Source organism: Phocoena sinus, chromosome 19 (genome assembly GCF_008692025.1).
Source record: "Phocoena sinus isolate mPhoSin1 chromosome 19, mPhoSin1.pri, whole genome shotgun sequence".
NCBI classification, from domain to species: Eukaryota; Metazoa; Chordata; class Mammalia; order Artiodactyla; family Phocoenidae; genus Phocoena; species Phocoena sinus.
Window position 1 is genome coordinate 18,160,625 of NC_045781.1, and position 20,979 is coordinate 18,181,603.

The window sequence follows — 20,979 nt, forward strand, 5'->3', positions numbered from 1 at the left end:
TAATCTCTCATGATCCTTTGAATTTCTGCAGTGTCAGTTTTTACTTCTCTGTTTTCACTTCTAATGCTATTTATCTGAGTCTTCTCCCTTTTTTTCTTGATGAGTCTGGCTAATGGTTTATCAATTTTGTTTATCTTCTCAAAGAACCAGCGTTTAGTTTTATTGATCTTTGCTATTGTTTCCTTCATTTCTTTTTCATTTATTTCTGATCTGATCTTTATGATTTCTTTCCTTCTGCTAACTTTGGGGTTTTTTTGTTCTTCTTTCTCTAATTGCTTTAGGTGTAAGGGTAGGTTGTTTATTTGAGATGTTTCTTGTTTTTTAAGGTAGGATTGTATTGCTGTAAACTTCCCTCTTAGGACTGCTTTTGCTGCATCCCATAGGTTTTGGGTTGTTTTGTCTCCATTGTCACTTGTTTATAGGTATTTTTCGATTTCCTCTTTGATCTCTTCAGTGATCTCTTGGTTATTATGTAGTGTATTGTTTAGCCTCCGTGTATCTGTTTGTTTACAGATTTTTTTCCTGTAATTGATATCCAGTCTCATAGCATCGTGACTGGAAACGATACTTGATACGATTTCAATTTTCTTAAATTTACCAAGGCTTGATTTGTGACCCAAGATATGATCTATCTTGGAGAATATTCCATGAGCACTTGAGAAGAAAGTATATTCTGTTGTTTTAGGATTGAATGTCCTATAAATATTAATTAAGTCCATCTTGTTTAATGTATCATTTAAAGCTTGTGTTTCCTTATTTATTTTCATTTTGGATGATCTGTCCATTGGTGAAAGTGGGCTGTTAAAGTCCCCTACTATTGACTGTGTTACTGTCAATTTCCCCTTTTATGGCTCTTAGCATTTGCCTTATGTATTGAGGTGCTCCTATGTTGGGTGCATAAATGTTTACAATTGTTATATCTTCTTCATGGATTGATCCCTTGATCATTATGTAGTGTCCTTCTTTGTCTCCTGTAATAGTCTTTGTTTTAAAGTCTATTTTGTCTGATATGAGAAGTGCTCCTCCAGCTTTTTTTTTTTGCGGTTCGCGGGCCTCTCACTGTTTTGGCCTCTCCCGTTGCGGAGCACAGGCTACAGGTTGTAAGTTTTTTCCCCTTTCATCACTTTAAATATGTCCTGCCACTCCCTTCTCGCTTGCAGAGTTTCTGCTGAAAGATCAGCTGTTAACCTTACGGGGATTCCCTTGTATGTTATTTGTTGTTTTTCCCTTGCTGCTTTTAATATTTTTTTCTTTGTGTTTAATTTTTGATAGTTTGACTAATATGTGTCTTGGCGTGTTTCTCCTTGGATTTATCCTGTATGGGACTCTGTGCTTCCTGGACTTAACTATTTCCTTTCCCATATTAAGGAAGTTTTCAACTATAATCTCTTCAAATATTTTCTCAGTCCCTTTCTTCTCTTCTTTTTCTAGAACCCCTATAATTCAAATGTTGGTGCATTTAATGTTGTCCCAGAGGTCTCTGAGATTGTCCTCAATTCTTTTCATTCTTTTTTCTTTATTCTGTTCTGCAGTAGTTATTTCCACTATTTTATCTTCCAGGTCACTTATCCGTTCTTCTGCCTCAGTTATTCTGCTACTGATGCCTTCTAGAGAATTTTTAATTTCATTTATTGTGCTGTTCATCAGTTTGTTTGCTCTTTAGTTCTTCCAGGTCCTAATTAAACGTTTCTTGTATTTTCTCCATTGTATTTCCAAGATTCTGGATCATCTTTACTATCATTATTCTGAATTCTTTTTGAGGTAGACTGACTATTTCCTCTTCAATTGTTAGGTCTGGTGGGTTTTTACCTTGCTCCTTCATCTGCTGTGTGTTTCTCCGTCTTCTCATTTTGCTTAACTTACTGTGTTTGGGGTCTCCTTTTCGCAGGCTGCAGGTTCATAGTTCCCGTTGTTTTCGGAGTCTGCCCCCAGTGGCCAAGGTTGGTTCAGTGGGTTGTGTAGGCTTCCTGGTGGAAGGGACTAGTGCCTGTGTTCTGGTGGATGAGGCTGGATCTTGTCTTTTTGGTGGGCAGGTCTGCGTCTGGTGGTGTGTTTTGGGGTGTCTGTAACCTTATTATGATTTTAGGGAGCCTCTCTGCTAATGGGTGGGGCTGTGTTCCTGTCTTGCTGGTTGTTTGGCATAAGGTGTCTAGCACTGTAGCTTGCTGGTCGCTGAGTGGAGCTGGGTCTTGGCATTGACATGGAGATCTCTGGGAGATTTTTACTGGCTGATATCATGTGGAGCTGGGAGGTCTCTGGTGGACCAATGTCCTGAACTTGGCTCTCCTGCCTCGGAGGCACAGCCCTGACACCTGGCTGGAGCACCAAGACCCTGTCATCCACATGGCTCAGAATAAAAGGGAGAAAAAAAAGAAAGAAAGAATAAAATAAAATAAAATAAAGTTATTAAAATAAAAAATAATTAAAAATTTAAAAGTAAAAAAAAATGAAAGAAAGAGGAGAGCAGCCAAACCAAAAAACAAATTCACCAATGATAACAAGCAGTAAAAAGTATAAAACAGACAAAAAAAAAAACTGGACAGACAGAACTGTACAGCAAATGGTAAAGGCAAAGCTATACAGACAAAATCACACACAGAAGCATACACATACACACTCACAAAAAGAGAAAAAGGGAAAAAAAAATATATCATTGCTCCCAAAGTCCACTGCCTCAATTTGGGATGATTCGTTGTCTATTCAGGTATTCCACAGATGCTGGGTATATCAAGTTGATTGTGGAGATTTAATCTGCTGCTCCTGAGGCTGCTGGGAGAGATTTCCCTTTCTCTTCTTTGTTTGCACAGCTCCTGAGGTTCAGCTTTGGATTTGGCCCTGCCTCTGTGTGTAGGTTGCCTGAGGGCCTCTGTTCCCACTCAGAGGACGGGGTTAAAGGAGCAGCTGATTTGGGGGCTCTGGCTGTCTCAGGCCAGGGGGAGGGGTACGGAGTACGGGGTGAGCCTGTGGCAGCAGAGGCCAGCCTGACGTTGCAACAGCCTGAGGCACCATGTGTTCTCCTGGGGAAGTTGTCCCTGGATCATGGGACCCTGGCAGCGGCTGGCTGCACAGGCTCCCAGGAGGGGAGGTGTGGATAGTGACCTGTGCTTGCACACAGGCTTCTTGGTGGCTGCAGCGGCAGCTTTACTGTCTCATGCCCGTCTCTGGGGTCCGCGCTGATAGCCACGGCTCGCCCCCGTCTCTGGAGCTCGTTTAAGTGGCGCTCCTAATCCCCTCTCGTCACGCACCAGGAAACAAAGAGGCAAGAAAAAGTCTCTTGCCTCTTCGGCAGCTCCAGACCTTTTCCTGGACTCCCTTCTGGCTAGCTGTGGCGCACCAGCCCCCTTCAGGCTGTGTTCACGCAGCGAACCCCAGTCCTCTCCCTGGGATCCGATCTCTGAAGCCGGAGCCTCAGCTCCCAGCCCCCACCCGTCCTGGCGGGTGAGCAGACAAGCCTCTCGGGCTGGTGAGAGCTGGCCAGCACTGATCCTCTGTGCAGGAATCTTTCTGCTTTGCCCTCCGCACCCGTTGCTGTGCTCTCCTCTGTGGCTCTGAAGCTTCCTGCGTCCGCCATCCACAGTCTCTGCCTGCGAAGGGGATTCCTAGTGTGTGGAAACCTTTCCTCCTTCACAGCTCTCTCACACTGGTGCAGGTCCCATCCCTATTCTTTTGTCTCTGTTTTTTCCTTTTTCTTTTACTCTACCCAGGTATGTGGGGAGTTACTTGCCTTTTGGGAGGTCTGAGGTCTTCTGCCAGTGTTCAGTAGGTGTTCTCTAGGGGTTGTTCCACATGTAGATGTATTTCCGATGTATTTGTGGGGAGGAAGGTGATCTTCCATCTTACTCTTCTGTCATCTTGAAGCTCCTCTCTCCCATTTCTTTCAGATTTTTTTTTTTTTAATGTGGGCCATTTTTAAAGTCTTTATTGAACTTGTTACAATATTGCTTCTGTTTTATGTTTTGTTTTTTTAGCCAGGAGGCATGTGGCATCTTAGCTCCCTGACCAGGGATTGAACCCGCACCCCTTGCATTGGAAGGTGAAGTCTTAACCACCGGACCACCAGGGAAGTCCCTATTTTTAATTGATCTGAGAGGTAACAGTTTGTTCAAAATAATAATGGCAACAATGTATCCGATTATGTGTATGATTATGTATGTGCACACGCACACACACACGCTTATGTATAAGTGAAATGAATGAAAGAAGTGATGCAAAGGATGGAAGAGAAGAATTAGGTTATTTTATTATAATGTACCTGGACTACCCATGAAGCCAGTATATTGTTACTTGAAGGTGGATTTTGATTAGCTTTAAATGTATATGCCAAATGCTAGGGAAACCATTAATAAAAAGTAAAAAATGAAGTATACCTGATATGCTAAGAAAGGAGAGAATGGAATCATATAACATGCTCAGTGAAAACCACAAAAGGCAGAAAAAGAGTAAAAAACAACAACAACAACAAAACAACAGAAAACAAATAGAAAACAGTAATAAATATGGTAGCTATAAATTCAACTATATCAATCATTTTAAATGTCAATGGTCTTAATACACCAATTAAAAGATGGAGATTGTCAGAGTGAATAAAGAACAAGACACAACTGTATGTTGTCTATAAGAAACCCACTTTATAAAGACACGTATCAATGAAAAGTAAATGGACTGACATAGATATACCAAATTAACACTCTTCAAAAGAAAGCAGGAATAGCTATATTCATTTCAGACAGAGCAGACTTGAGAGTAAGGGAAGTTATCAGGGGAAAAAAGGTGCATTACATAACGACAAAGGGGTCATTTCTCCAAGAAGGCATAATGATCCTTAGCATGAATGTGTCTAACAACAGAGTGTAAAAATATGTAAGGCAAAAAACTGACAAAACTGCCAGGAGAAATAAATGAACTACTATTGTATTTGGAGTAGTAAACACCCCTCTATCAGGAATGGACAGATCCAGCAGGCAGAAAAATCAGTAAGGACATAGCTGAACTCACCCCCATCAATCAATTGGATATAATAGACATCTACAGACTACTTCATTCAACAACAGCAGAATACACATTCTTCTCAAACACACATGAAATATTCACCAAGACAGACCTCATTCTGGGCCAAAAAACACACCTTAACAGATTTAAAAGAATAGAAATCACGTAGTATGTGCTCTCAGACCAAAATGAAACTAGAAACCCATAACGGAAGGATAATTGGAGAATCTCAAAATACTTGGAGATTAAACAACACGCTTATACATAACACATGGGTCAAGGAAGAAATCACACAAAAAAATTTACAATATTTTAAACTAATGAAAATACAACTTACCAAAATGTGTGGGATGCAGTAAAAGCAGTACTTTTCTCTCTTCTTGGAGATAAATTTATAGCATTAAATGCATGTATTAGAAAAGAAGATCTAAAATCAATCATCTAAGTTTCCACTTTGGTAAAATAGAAAAAAAGAGCAAATTAAATTCTAAGTCAGTAGAAGAAAAGAAATAATAAAAATTAGAGCAGAAATCAATGAAATTGAAATCAGGAAATCAATAGAGAATATCAACAAAATCAAAATCTGGTTCTTTGAAAAGAACAATAAAATCAATAAGCCAGAAAGTAAACAGGATACTTAAGAAAAAAGAGGAACAAAAATTACTAGTACCAGAAATGAAAGTGGGGACATCACTATAAACCCCACAGACACTAAAAGGATAATCAAGGAATAATATGAACAAGTCTGCGCCCACAAATTTGATAACCTACATGAAATGGACCAATTCCTTGAAAGACACAATCTGCCAAAACTCACACAAGAAAAAACAGACAATCTGAAGAGGCCTGTATCTATGAAAGAAATTGAATCAGGTCCAAAACAGGAAGTTCCAGATCCAGATGGGTTCCCTGGTGAATTCTACCAGATATTTAGGAATAAATTATACCAATTCTCTACAATTTCTTTCAGAATATAGGAGCAGAGGGAATACTTCCTAACTCATTCTATGAGGCCAGCATTACTCTAATACCAAAACTACACAAAGACATTACAAGAAAAAAAAGAAAAACCTATAGCCCAATAGCTTTCATGAGCATAGATGCAAAATCCTTAACAATGTATCAGTAAATTGAATCCAACAATTCATAAAAAGAATTATATACCTTAACCAAGTGTAATTTATCCCAGGTATGCTGGTTCAACATTTGAAAATCAATCAACATAAATCATCACATTAACAGGTAAAGAAAAAACATACTAAACACATCAACAGAAGCAGAAAAAGCATCTGACAAAATCCAACACTCGTTCATGATAGAAACTGTCAGCAAACTAGGAACAGAGGGGAATTTCCTCAAATGGACAAAGAATATCTAGAGTAAATCTATAGGTAACATCATACTTAATAAGAAACTAGAAGCTTTCCTGGTAAGTTTAGGAACGAAGCACAGATGTCCTCCCTCACCATTCCTTTTCAACATCATAACTGAAGTCTTAGCTAAATATATATACACTTTTTTGTTCACAGATGATATGACTGTCTATGCAGAAAATCTGAAAGAATACACCAAAACACTCCTGGAACTAATAAGCGATTATAGCAGGGTTGCAGGACACAAGCTTAATATACAGAAGTCAACTGCTTTCCTATATTCCAGCCATGAACAAGTAGTATTTGAAATTAAAACATAATACCATTTACATTAGCAGTCCTGAAAACAAAGTACTTGGGTATAAAACTAATAAAATATGTACAACGTCTATATGAGGAAAACTACAAAACCCTGATAAATCAAAGAAGAACTATAAATGTGGAGAGATTCTATATTCACGGATAGGAAGACTTAATATTGTCAAGATGTCAGTTCTTCCCAACTTGATCTATAGATTCAATACGATTCCCATATAAAGTTTATATGGATAGGCAAAAGATTCAGAATAGCCAACACAATATTGGAGAAGGACAAAGTTGAAGGTGTGACTCTACACATCCATGGGATCAGTGTGACTCTACACATCCATGGGATCAGTAAAAGATCAGTGGTCACCAGGGTTTGGGCCACTGAGGGGGAATGAAGGTGGGATTCAGGGAATTTTTAGGGCAGTGAAACTACTCTGTATGATACTATAATACTGTAATGGTGGATACAGGTCATTATAAATTTGTTCAAATGCATATAGTGTACAGCACCAAGAGTGAACCCTAATATAAACTACAGACTTAGGATGATAATGATGTGTCAATATTGGCTCATCAATTCTAACAAATGGCCTACTCTGGTGGGGAATGCTGATAATGGGGGAGGTTATGGATGTGTGGGGCAGAGAGTATATAGGAAATCTTTGTACTTCTGCTCAATACTGCAATGAACCTAAATTGCCTCTAAAAAATAGCCTATTAAAAAGAGTTGACAGTTGGGACTTCCCTGGCGGTCCAGTGGTTAAGACTCCACGCTTCCACTGCAGGGTTTGATCCCTGGTCAGGGAACTAAGATCCTGCATGCCTCGTGGTGTGGCCAAAAAAAAAAAAGTCACTGAGAACACAGCCCATAAGCTGTGATGTTTGCACCAGTATATGTTCATTCTTTTAAGAAACAGAGAAAGAAGAAAAAGAAATAACCAATTTTTTTTTCTAAAGGCCTACCATTCCAGTGGCTGAAGTCAATAGAGTAGCCAGCTTCTCTGTATTTAAATTAGCTTGAACCTTTAAAAGTTCCAGAGTTAAAAAAGGCTTTCAAAGTCTTTTTATGAAGTTAGAATAACACTGATACTAAAATTTGGCAAGGGCAACAGAAAAAAGAAAACTACACATCAATCTCACTTATGACTACCAATGCAGATATAAAATGCTGGCAAACAGAATCTTCCAGTACATTAAAACAATAATAATACCATGAAGAAGGGACACTTATTTTAGGAATACAGAGAATTTAATATTAGGAAAAGTATTATTATAATTCACTATTTGAAAGGATCAGAAGAGAAAAGTCATATTTTCACTGTTGTCACTGAAAGTTAATCTAAAGAAATTCAGTATCCATCTTAACAAAACGTTTTATTATGGAAATCTTTAAGCAAAAAACTAAAGTAGGAAAGAATAATGAATCTCCACCACCCTGCTCCAATAATTATCGACATTCTGCCAGTCTTGTTTCATGTATTCCCCCAACTTAAATTTCCCTGATTTTTGCAGAAATGTGTTACTTGAATGAGGATCCAAACAAGATCTACACAGCTGTCCCTGGGTATATGCAGGGAACTGGTTCCAAGACCTCCCACAGATACCGAAATCTGAGATGCTCAAGTCCCTCATATAAAATGGTGTAGTACTATATTGCATTTGGTTGGCATATATCTTAAGTCTCTTTTAATCTGTAATAATTCTTCTTCCTTTCCCCCATCCCCCTCATGCCATTCATATGTTGAAGAAACCAGGTCATCTGCCTTCTAGAATTTCTCATATTATGAACTGCACTAATTACTTTCTGTTAGTGTTATGTTCCTGTATTCCCCACAGTTTTTGTAAACTGGTAGTGAGATCTAGAAAAGGGTTCTAAACCTTAGCACTTGACATTGGGCTAGATAATTCTTTATTGTGGGGGCTGCTCTGGGCATTGTAGGATGTTTTTAGCAGCATCACTGGCTACTAGCACCTTCTCTCCCTGTTGCGACAACCAACAATGTCTCCAGACACTGCCAAATGTCTCACCTGGTGAGAACTACTGATGTAGAGGTTTCATTAGATTCACCGTTAGTTTTTTTCACTTCTATTTTTTTTTTGCAAATATACTTCATGGGTACAGCTGTGTACCCTACCACATTTTAGGAGGTACTTGGATCAGGCTGACAACAGTTAAACCCAGTTAACACTCAATAAAATTTCTCACCAAAATACAGTAGATGAATAATTCTACAAATTATCTATCTATCTATCTTCAAAAATATATCTCTTTCAACCCCAAAACTAGTATAAAGTTTAATGAGGAAACACCAGAATCATTCCCATTAAGCCCAAGAACAAAATAAGGATGGTCACTATCCCCACTATTACTTAAGTGTTGTGGAGCTACTAGTCAGTACAATTAGATAATAAAAGAAGAGGTACAAATATCATAAAGGAAAGGTTGAGAAAATTATTTGCAGATAATACAATTATATACCTGGCAATCCAACAGGAATTAAAAACTTTTACAAGTAATAAGATAATTCAATAAGCATGTAAAGCTAACATCCTGTATAGATCAACAGCTTTCCCAAGTAACAATACTGAAAGCTAGGAAAGGAAGAAAAAGATCCAAGTTATAAGAGCAATGGAAAAAAAAAAAATACATAGGAATAAGCCTAGCAATAAGTATGTGTGTATGTGTGTACTTGTGTGTATGTAGGCAGTCCTTGCTGTGTATGGTTCTGATATGCATGGATTTTGGTTACTATGGCTTAGTTAAATGAGTCTCCTAACAACACTGTTCAAATTTCATAGTACATTAACTGTGAGTAACTGTAGAGTACAAACTTCACCGGGAACTCTTTGGTCCACTATGAAAACAAAGGTGCTTTATGATCAGTGACTAATTATGTCATTTCTTTCAAAGTCTGTCAGTGATTAGTCACTCACTTCTATTAATTCACTCACAGACAGCAAGTATGTAGTTACGTTGCCTCCTTGTATCCCAGTGATAAACCCATGTGACATTTTACAAAAATGGATAATCCAAAAGAGAGAACTGGCCAACAAAATGGAAGTACATAGAGCAAGAAACAGAAAAGTGGTAACACTGGAAGTAAAATTAGACTCAAATGTAAATGGAGTTAGAGAACAAATAGCTGACCACAGGAATGCTGACACTGCCACCACTGAAGAAACTCGGGATATGCAGCCAGAGGATCTCCATGAAGATGAACTTAACGACATAAATAAGGAAAATTCTTCCCCAGGGAGTTTATGCCAGTGAAAAATTTCATATTACAGAAACTCTCGGAGATGTTTCATGATATTTAACGAGCAAAGGATAAAATGTCTTTGAAAGTTGATCCATACTTAGAAAGGAGTATGACAACTGGCCAATGCACAGAAAAGCTGCTCACCCCATGCTGTAAGGCCTACAACGAGAAGGCAAGCACCGCGCAAACTACTCTTGAGAAGTTTCTTACAAGAAATAAAACACTTTAAGGGCTTCCTTGGTGGCGCAGTGGTTGGGAGTCCGCCTGCTAATGCAGGGGACACGGGTTCGAGCCCTGGTCCGGGAAGATCCCACATGCCATAGGGCGACTAAGCCCGTGCGCCACAACTACTGAGGCCCGCGTGCCTGGAGTCCTTGCTCCGCCACGGGAGAGGCCATCGTAGTGAGAGGCCCGTGCACCGCAACGGAGAGTAGACCTCGTTCGCCGCAACTGGAGAAAGCTGGCGCCCAGCAACAAAGACCCAACACAACCAAAAATAAATAAATAAAATAAATAAATTTATAAAAAAAAAAAAAAAGAAATAAAACACTTTAATTCTCGATGTTTTTAAGTTACAGTGTACTAGGTTAACATTACTTTTAGTATTTTTAATTTCCCTATATAACTGACAGAAAAGAGTTTTTAATGTTTTAAGAAAAATGTTTAAAGGTAATCGAACAACTGTAATTTTCACCGTTAATTAAGATGGCTTTGCATGGTTCCAGCTTGCACGGTCATTTTTAAAGTCCCACGCTATTGCACAAACCGAGGACTATCTGTGTACTTAATACATACATATATGTGTGTGTGGATATACACACAGGCAAAACAAGAAATGTACACAATAATATACATGGAAAAAACTTTAAAGGGACAGAATAGATGACCTGAAAAAATGGAAAAGCCCATACCTTGTTTGTATAAAGTTGTTAATTTTTTCTAAATTAATCTAGAAGCTTAACATGATCCCAATACAAACAGCAACAGAATTATTTTAAGAGAAAACTATGACAAGCTAAGTTCATCTGTGCACATATGTATTACCCAATCAAAACCTCAAACAAGAAACTGAACTACCCACAAAATCCACATACTTAACTTCATTTCCTTATCAGCATTTGTCCCACAGAATTTGTAATACTTTACATTTATGACTGGAAAAATGATTTTTGGTGAAACATGTAAAAGAGTGGTATAAGGTGTGTATGCAATTAAAAAAAATGATAAACACTGGGTTCATAACACTTGCTTAAGGGAGAACATTACCTCTAAAGAGCTCTTTGTGGGTTCCTTCAACATCTCATACCTGTTCCTCCTCAAAAGAGGCATCACTTCTCTGAATTTTGTATTATATGATTTGTTTACTTTTTCTTAGTTTTACCTATATGTATCCCTAACATATTGTTTATTCACATATTTTTGAGCATATAAATAGAATCACACTTTATGTATTCTTGTGTGACTTCTTTGTCTTGGCTCAATGTTTCTGAGATTCATTCATGTTAATAATGTTCATTCATGTTAATTTACCTCACAGGCTACCTGCTTTACTTTGATTTTTACCTCTGCAGTTTCTCAGTTTCCCTGATAGATGAACTATACATATAAACACTGTTTTAAATATTTACCTAGCATTTTAGTTATTGTCATTGGGAGAGTTGTTCACTTTATCTACTTTGGTATATTGTCTAAAACGGGAGCCCCTGCTTTTGGATGTTTAGTTAAAATTGCTAAGCCAATTTCTGTCCTAACTCACCTGGTCAGCAAATGCGGTCTTTATTTAAACATTTCCCTGATTATATAATCTATATCCCTTATACAAAAAATATACAGGCAAGTTAAGTACAGATTCTAAAGAATCACTTGCATAATTTCCCAATCTTTTTAAGGTACATATATAGATCTGAAGCAAAAGTGGAAATATACTACAGATTTTTAATCCTACTTTTGACAATGTTCCATAGTACTTTCTCAAGTTAAAAGTTATACATTTTCAATGGGGTTTAATGTTCCACCCTATGAAAGTGTCATCACTTAATCATTTTACTATTAGTACAGAGAATGTTTTTGATCTTTTAAACATTATAAACAATCTTGTAACAAATATGTTCTATATCTATTGCTGATTATTCTGTAGGATAAAGTCCATCCCCCCAACCCCCATAATCTTTAAGAATAATAAAGAAAAAATGAACACTCATAGTTAAGATGTAGAATATTACCAGTATACCTTTGAAACTCCCTGTGTGCCCCATAATGATTGCCCCTCTTACTTTCCGAGAGGTAAGAATGTTCCTGAACTGTGGGACATTGCCATTTTTAAGGCTTTTGACCTGTCAGCATTTACTACATTAGGGAGACACCAGTTATGATGAAATAAGCACATTTAAATTAATGATGGAGGGAATTCCCTGGTGGTCCAGTGGTTAGGACTGTGCGCTTTCCACTGCAGGGGGCACGGGTTCAATCCTGGTTGGGGAACTAGATCCCGCAAGCTGTGTGGCATGGCCAAAAATAAAAATTAAAATAAGTAAATAAATAATGGATATTTATAGAAGTCGTGAATCACATATTCCAGAAGTAAACACTCAAATTATTTTTAGAATAGTGTGTGGAGGACAAGTACACCTTAAAGTTTGAGAAAAGCTAAAATTTACAGTGAAATATTATGCATGGTCAGAAATGCTCTTTTCTAACAATTCAATGTAATCTATGAGCTAACCTAGAATCTACCACTTTCATTAGCTTTCCTAAGTAAACAATGCATATAGATGAAGCTTTTTACTTTCCAAGTTTCTCTCTCTCATTTTGTTGGACAAAGACTTATTTCTGTAAAATTTGCTGTTAATCAGTATCCCTTAATATGAAGTCCTTAAAATTTTTTTTTAAGGAGAGGAAAGGAGAGATAAAGCAAGAGCAGTGTGCTGAACAACTAAGTCCTAATTCTATGAGTACCTACCTTAGCCTGGTTACAAAGGTTATTCTGAAGGGACACTTATAGTGGTGAATATTCATTAAAAGATCTAAGTATGAAAAAAAAAAGTAGGAACAATCTGATAAGGGTAAGCATTTACTAAAATGATTTTTAACTGATTAGAGAAGGGATACTATAAGAGAACCTCAACTTTGAAGTTATGTAAAGGTGGCTTAAAATATATTTTTACTCCCTTAAGAATATATTTCCGTTAGCTAAAATATTATTTTCACATTTTCATTCCTTCTCCACTTTTCCTATACAATTCCGTGGAGCAAACCAAATTCTCTTCGTTAAAAAAAAATTAGAACAAACCACTATTATACTACTACCTTGTTTTATTCACTTCGCTGCACTTATTTTCTGAAAGTATAGTTTACTTTTTTATTATCTATATTCTTTTATGAAGATGTAAATTCCATGACCACGTGTTTTGTTGAGTCAGAAAAAGAACAATGTAGAAACCTGTGATACTGTGATTTATAATAATATGTATTTAGTCTTAGTCCCAGTCCTTGGCACAGGGCTCCTATAACCCTTGGAATCAATCGCCTAAGTGATGAGAGCAGTGAACTCTTTCGTTATGTTAATGAGGTGACTTTTGGAACGCTCCTAGGTAAACTAAGGATTGGGGCTGACTGCCAGAGGAACCAACCATGTGATTAGAGGGTAGGAACTTTCAGTCCAGAGGAGAGACTGGAGATTGAGTTCAGCCATCAAGGCCAATGATTTAATCAATGGTGCTTATGTAATGAAGTCTCCATAAAAACCTAAAGGATGGTTCAGAGAGCTTCCGGGTTGGTGAACACATGGAAGGGCTGGCACAGTGGCATGTCCAGAGAGGGCATGGAAGTTCCACCTCTCCAGAGTTTGCCCTCTGTACGTCTTCATCCGGCTGTACATCTGTATCCTTTATAATATCCTCTCCAGCAAATTAATCAAACCTGAGGAGGGAGTCACGAGAACCTCATTTACAGTTGATTTAAAACCCGATTTACAGTCAGCCAGTCAGAAGCACAGGTAACAACCTAGACTTGTGATTGGCATCTGAAGTAACGGCAGTCTTGTGGGACTGGGCCCTTAACTGGTGGGATCTGATACTATCTCCAGGTAGAAAAGTGTCAGAATTGAATTAAATTTCCAGAACACTCAGCTAATATCTGCTGAGAATTGAGTTGCTTGGTGGTGTGGAAAACATCTGACATTGGAAAACCCAAGGTTTCTCAATCTGGCTAAAAAACGGACTGAATTTTTCTACAGGCTTTCTCCCATCGATAAAGAGTCAGTTACTTTAGTCCCAGAACCCCACAGAGATAAGGATGTGGTTAAACTACCCTATTTCCTTGGCCTGGGGCCTTACTTGGACATTACTCCAGGTCTGATTCAATTAGGAACAACTGTCTTGAGAGGTTAGGCAGAGGAAAGCAGAATGTGGATGTCCTGCAATATTCGAGGTGTGACTTGAACATACATGAAAAGACTGCAGGAGAAATTCTGCAATAGGGTTTGTCTTACCACATTCAATTAGTTTTCTATGCTTTTAAAGGAATAAATAACTAAGGCCCAGAGAAGTAGCCACTTCAAATTTTGTGAGGAACCCAAGAACTCTTTATACCACTGAGAAAAACAAACTCCTTTAGTTCATTCCTTCCGAACAAAGCATGTATTTTCCCTCCAAATTAAACTATCAGCTAAACTGTTTTCCTTAAAACAAACTGAAGTTTTTCAAAGACTTGAGATTTTCCCCAAGCCAACACAATTGACTAACGATTCAACATGCCTTCAGATTAAAAGAGATTTAAGAAGTCTGCAAGTATGGTGGAAGTGATGGTATGTGACTTCCAAGGGTAGGTCATAAAAGGTAATACAGCTTTTGTCTACTTCTTACCTAAGCATTCACTTTTGGAACTAGCACATCTGGAAAGTCCACGTGGAGAAATCATGTACGTGTTCCAGCTGAGGCCCCAGCTGAGGCCCCAGCTGACAGCCAGCATCAACCCCCAGACTGGTGAGGGAGCCTTCAGATGCCTGCAACCCCAGCCGTCTCAGTCACCTCCAGCCTTCAAGCCTTCCCTCCCGAGCCCCAGACCTCACGGAGCAGACACAAGCCACCCCTATAGTGCCCTTTCTGAATTCCTGACCCACAGAATCCCTGAGCAAAATAAAAGAGCTGTTGTTTCACACCACTAAGTTGGAGGTGGTTTGGCATGCAGCGGCAGTGCGGCTCACGAAGAGTTCTCTCTGGCCAAGCAGGTACAGGCAGAACAGCATAGCTGACAGGAGCAAGGGTTCAAGCCCTGGCTCTGCCATTTCTGAGACAATGGAAAATTGTTCAGTCCTTCCAGCCTCTGTTTCCATATCTACAACACTGGGGTAGTAATATCCCTAAGTACTGGGCTGTCATGAGGATTAAGTGAGCTGACACATATTGAGTACTTAGCACATTGCCTGGTCCATGAAAAATGTTCTAAAAAAAAGTTAGCTATTATTATTACTGTTTGTAATATGTTTATATTTATATAAAGACCAGACTTTTTATAATGACTGACCACACACAGGAGGCAACCCTGTCATTCCAAATGTCATTTCCATTGCTTAAAACCTTTCTGGATTTTTTTTTTCTTTTGATGTGGACCATTTTTTAAAGTCTATTGAATCTGTTACAATATCGCTTCTGTTTTATGTTTTGGTTTTTTGGCTGCGAGGCATGGGGGATCTTAGTTCCCCGACCAGGGCTCGAACCCACATCCCCTGCACTGGAAGGCAAAGTCTTAACCACTGGACCACCAGGGAAGTCCCTGGATTTTTTTTTTTTTTTTAAAGATTTTTCTTTTACTTTTTGTGTCATATTAGAAAATCAGAGTCATTAACACATAAGCACACAGGTTTTTTGACCCAGTTGATGTGAATCCCTGAAAATCAGGGTCATTATTTTATAAGCACACATTTTTACCCCTCCCTCCATCGTCTACCTTACTCACAAGGCTATTCAGAAAAATCAGCATCAACTTCAGAGTATAAAGACATAGAAGCCCTAACTACAAAGAAAAAGATTAATAAATTTGATTACATTAAAACTAGAAATCTGTGTTCTTCAAAAGACACCACTGAGAGTAGAAAGGCAAGCCACAGTTTAGAAGATATGTGCAATATACATAATAGACAAAAAAACTTGTATTCAGAACACATAAAGAACCGCTGCAAATCAGTCAGTAAAAGGCAGACCACCCAATAAAGAAATGTGCAATTAACAAATGAAAAGATGCTCAACCTCACAAATCATCAGAAAATGCAAATGAGAACCACAACAACATACACACCTACCAGAATGATCAAAATTCAAGACTGATAATACAAAGTGTTGATGAGGGTATGAACTGGTACAACCACTGTAAACTGGTATAACCATTTTGGATAACTGTTGACAATATCAACCAAACCTGAACATAGCACACCCTTATTACCCACATATTATTACACTCCTAGGTATAAACCAATGGAAAAGGAACCATTTCATATATGCACCAAAACATACGTAAAAGAGTATTCAAAATGGTGTTACTCACAATGGGGGAACATCTGGCAATAATCCAAATATCCATCAGTAGTACAATAAAAAAATAAATTGTGGTATAATCTTACAATGGAATACTATACAGTAATAAAAAGGAATGCATTAGTTCTACACTGAATTACACACAATGATGTTGAGTGAAAGAAGCTAGAAATAGGGACTTGCCTGGTAGAGCAGTGGTTAAGAATCCGCCTGCCAATGCGGGGGACACAGGTTCGATCCCTGGTCCGGGAAGATCCCACATGTCACAGAGCAACTAAGCCCATGCGCTACAACTACTGAGCCCACATGCGGCAACTACTGAAGCCCGCGAGCCACAACTACTGAGCACACGTGCCACAACTACTGAAGCCCACTCGCCTAGAACCCGTGCTCCGCCAAAAGAGAAGCCACCGCAATGAGTAGCCCCTGCTCACCGCAACTAGAGAGAGCCTGCACGCATCAATGAAGACCCAATGTAGCCAAAAATAAATTAATAAAAAAAAAGAAGGTAGACATAAAAGAATATGTACTGTATGGTTTCATTTATATCAAGTTCACAAACAGGCAAAACTAATTTATGATGTTAGAAGTCAAGATGGTGATTACCTGGTGGGGAATAGGGGGAATTTAGTGAGTGGAAGGGCCAAGAAGAGGGTGCTGCTGAGGAATTGGCAATGGTTTATTTCCTGGTCTGAGGAGTTACAAGGATGGGTTTACTTTGTGACCATTCATCAAGCTGTATGCTTTTAATTTATGCATCAAACTGTATGTTTTTAACTTATGCAATTTTCATGATATATACTGCCGTAAGTTATAAAGTCTATTTTAAAGAGACAGAGACTTATCAATCAAATGCAATGTTTAGACCTCCTAATATAAACAAAATAACTCTAAAAGGATACTTTTGAAACATTTAAGGAAATATTGGGTATTTTGGGGCTGGGTATTAAAATAAGATTTGTATTAAAAAATCAACATACATATCTGGGTAGCTCTTCTACTTAAGGAAGAATATTACTACATATTTATTTTCAAAATATAATAAACTTATACAACCAGAGCCATTTTATAGATTAAAAAAACTGAGGTATACACATAACTACGTCATTTACTGAGTACCTACTATGTGCCAGGGAGTGTACTGAGTACTTCAGTCCAAAGACCATGTACTTCCCTCTGTCATGTTGTCCCTCCTACCCTCCGCCTTGCCATGTAGTTTTGGAACCTAAGTACCAATACAATTATGTTTCTAAGGGAAAATGGGTTCAATGCCACATAGTCAGGAGGAAACTTGGGAACCTGAGGAAGACGTTTTGTTGTCCCATCTTCCATCTCTAGCCAGTCATTCACAAAGGTGGTACTGGGGGAAGGAAAGCAGGGGGAACTCTAGTACTGCGATATTAAACTAAACTGAAGACAATCCAATACCTGAAAATTCTGAATGGACCTTTTAGTAACTTTTGGGGTCAGTGTTATAAATATCAAGTATAACAATAACTGGTATGTGGCTTACTCAGAATGTTCCTTAATAAAGCACTGAAAAACAAAGTCTGCTGCATTTGGTAGGACTGGGATGGGATGATGCTTTTTTCATCTTTCCCTGTCCTAACATAGGAATGAAAAACAGCTCTCTTCCTTCTGCAATGAGGACAGGGTTTCTGAGATGACCTCATGACTTGATGAGCAGAAGAAAGGAACCAGGCCCTTCAATGCTCCAAGTAACATGATCGGTGCTTAATACATATAATCTCATTCAATCCTCCCCAAAATTTATGAGCTGGGCAATATTCTCACCAGGTTCATATGGGAAAGGAGGGTTAGCTTAGAATAACATCCCCAGGGTCACCCGGTTGGGCAGAGGTGGTGTATGGTCCAGGCCTGAGACTAGAGCACGAGTGCTCCCCAAGACACTGAGTCGCCTCCAAGGCAGTCAACACAGCATGGGGACCTCAGCTGTGACAGTATTTCTGCCTGGGTACAGCATCTCTTGTTAAAAAAAACAAACAAAAAAAACCTCGTAAGCTTCCTGTCCACGAACAGAATTACTCTGTTTCCCAAATGATGAGAGGTCAGCGTTTTTTTGTGTGTATGGTTAGACAATGAATCAGTGAGAAGAGATAAGGATAAAAACTGGGCCCAATAACTATTAGACAGCTACCATTTATGGGGTGCTTATGATGTGCCAGGATCTTACATATGGTATTTAATTTAGTTCTTACAACAGTCCTGTAAAGCAGGTGTCTTAATTATCCTCATTTTAGAAATGACAAGGCCAAGCATAGAGAAGTGAGATAGTTTGCCCAAGGGGACAAATGCCATAAGTCAGAGAGCTCAGATTCAGTCCCAGGACTATGTGCTCCCAGAGCCAGGGCTCTGATACATGAAGCTATACTGCCCAGATCACACGAATGGGCTCAGTGAAGGACCAGTATGGCAACATAAAAGCAAAGGCAAGGGAAAAGAATAGTTATCAATACTGCAGAAACAGGCACATATAACAGGCACACTAAACACACACAATCAACCTGTTCTGCCCTCATGCAAAGACTACATGTGGTGTAGCGATGCACTCTCACTCTGTAAGAAATTTATCACTGCTACTTGTGAGCACGTTTCTTTACAAAAAGTAGGGAATGAAAAATGCACAGGGTAGGCACCCTGAGAAAACAAGTCTCAACTCTGACCATAAGTGTACTAGGCAGCAGAACTGAGTGAAGCACAAATGAAATAAGCCAGAAAAACTACTGAGATTAAATTAGATATCAAGAAGGCTGTGCTTCCTAGCTAAGCTTAAGGCAAACAGTATGTGACAATGAAGAGAAAGTCCCAGAAACATACTGGAATAGAACATGTTAATCCATAATGCTCTGTAGACGGCAAATCCCACGAAGACAAAGAAGGATAAGTATTTAAAGAAGGTTAAAAGAAGAGTCACAAGGTTCGAAAGTTGGAAAATACGTCTTACGTGAAAGGTAGTAATTACATGGAGGGGTTGGTATGACAACATATTTTCTGAGGCACTCAGGCCAAACCCAGTGAGACGGTGTGAACAAATCTGGAAAATAACATACTGAGACTTCTCTGATGTAACAGGAAGAAGATTCTCACAGGATGTTGCCCACTGGAAGGAAGTCCCTAGGACAACTTGCAACCAATCCTATGAGTGTGAGTATTTTAAGAACATGAGAAAACATAATCCCTAAAATAGCAAAAGCTATCAAAATGAGTCTTTTAGCTTAAGACTAATCTATTCAGGTGGATGTGAAACTCTCTTCTACAGAACCAGAATCAATCATTAACCTCTTTCATAAATCTATCATAATTGTATATTTGAGAGTTTACTTGTTCATTGTCTAAAGCTTCAAGATGGCAGGGATGATACCTTTTTTTTCCTTTTTGTCCTCTGTGAAATCTGGGCCACCATCAGGATGGGATGATACCTTTTTATTGTGACAACAGTCTAAGAGTCTAACACAGCCCCTGGAACATAATATTTGCTCAATAAATATTTCTCAGTGAATTTCAACGAACAGTCTAGTTCTAGACCCAGAGAACGTTATCTTATTCTTGCCTGGATTACATGGTATGTCATTAAATTTAAGAACAGACACCTGAAATATAAAGATAAGGCTTTCTCCTCATATCAGATGAACTAGTGTCCTCCATTTCCATCATGCTCTCCTAAATATTTCCTAGTGTAAATGATAAATGATACATGTTAAATACTACCTAGCATGCTTCATCTACAATGTATGGCATTGAGCTATTGTTAATAATGGTTAATGGCCTTAATACTACTCAGGGGAAAAATCTTTCTTAGCAATCCCAGTTTTAAAAATATTTGAAATAAAAATAGAGACAATGACACAACATCAAACAGCTTCCATGGAGCTACAAAACTTTTTGCAAAGAGATACACTGCCTGCAAAGTGATTATAAATAAGTCTGCTGGTTAGCGAATTAAGTGTGTATTAAATATTTAAAACCGTATACATATATATATAGAGAGAGCCACACTATGGGATCAAACAATGGCATTTTAAGGCATAGTCTGTCAGGTTTTCATTTAGACATTAATACAGTAACTTTACCACAGTGACCTGTGTCATACGTATAAAACCTGGGCAGAGTGTTAAAACACGAATCAAGTTTTGTTAAGGGGTTAAAAGAGCTCATGCCACTGCCTAGCACTCACTATTGGTTATGGTGACTGGCTTAACTCTGAGTGGAAGCTTGATGTTCCCTCACAGCTGCAAGTAGAACAAATTGCTCTGTGACAGCTGGACAAACTATGCAAAAATATCTGCATCTTTACTATACTTAAACAACAAGCAGTTCATTCTCAAGGGGCAAAGTTTATTTAAGAAGTAATTATTTCTATTTATCAGCCTATCTTGATCAACTGAGAATGCCTATATTTTCTGAATACGTATTAGAATTGGCTTTTGTAAAAAATCAAGTGACAAAATTAAATTAAATGACCTTACTCTACACGATAGATTTATTTTCGGAAACAGA

At 38.3% G+C, this 20,979-nt stretch overlaps 1 protein-coding gene across 9 annotated transcripts in view; it reads right to left on the reverse strand.

Moving 5' to 3' along the window:
* ZNF507 (zinc finger protein 507) overlaps window positions 1-20,979 on the reverse strand; it is a 48,020-nt gene that overhangs the window by 11,817 nt on the left and 15,224 nt on the right. The window contains exon 6 of one of the 9 annotated variants that reach the window (XR_004346999.1): window positions 19,844-19,941. The exons of 7 other annotated variants lie outside the window; for them this stretch is intronic. Coding sequence is in view for 1 of the 2 variants with exons in the window: in XM_032613719.1 (XP_032469610.1) it covers window positions 19,815-19,941 (127 nt within the window). In the remaining variant the exon portion in view is untranslated. Of the gene's footprint in view, window positions 1-12,380; window positions 19,942-20,979 lie in introns of those variants that run through there. One more of the 9 variants, XM_032613719.1, reaches the window with a different exon arrangement.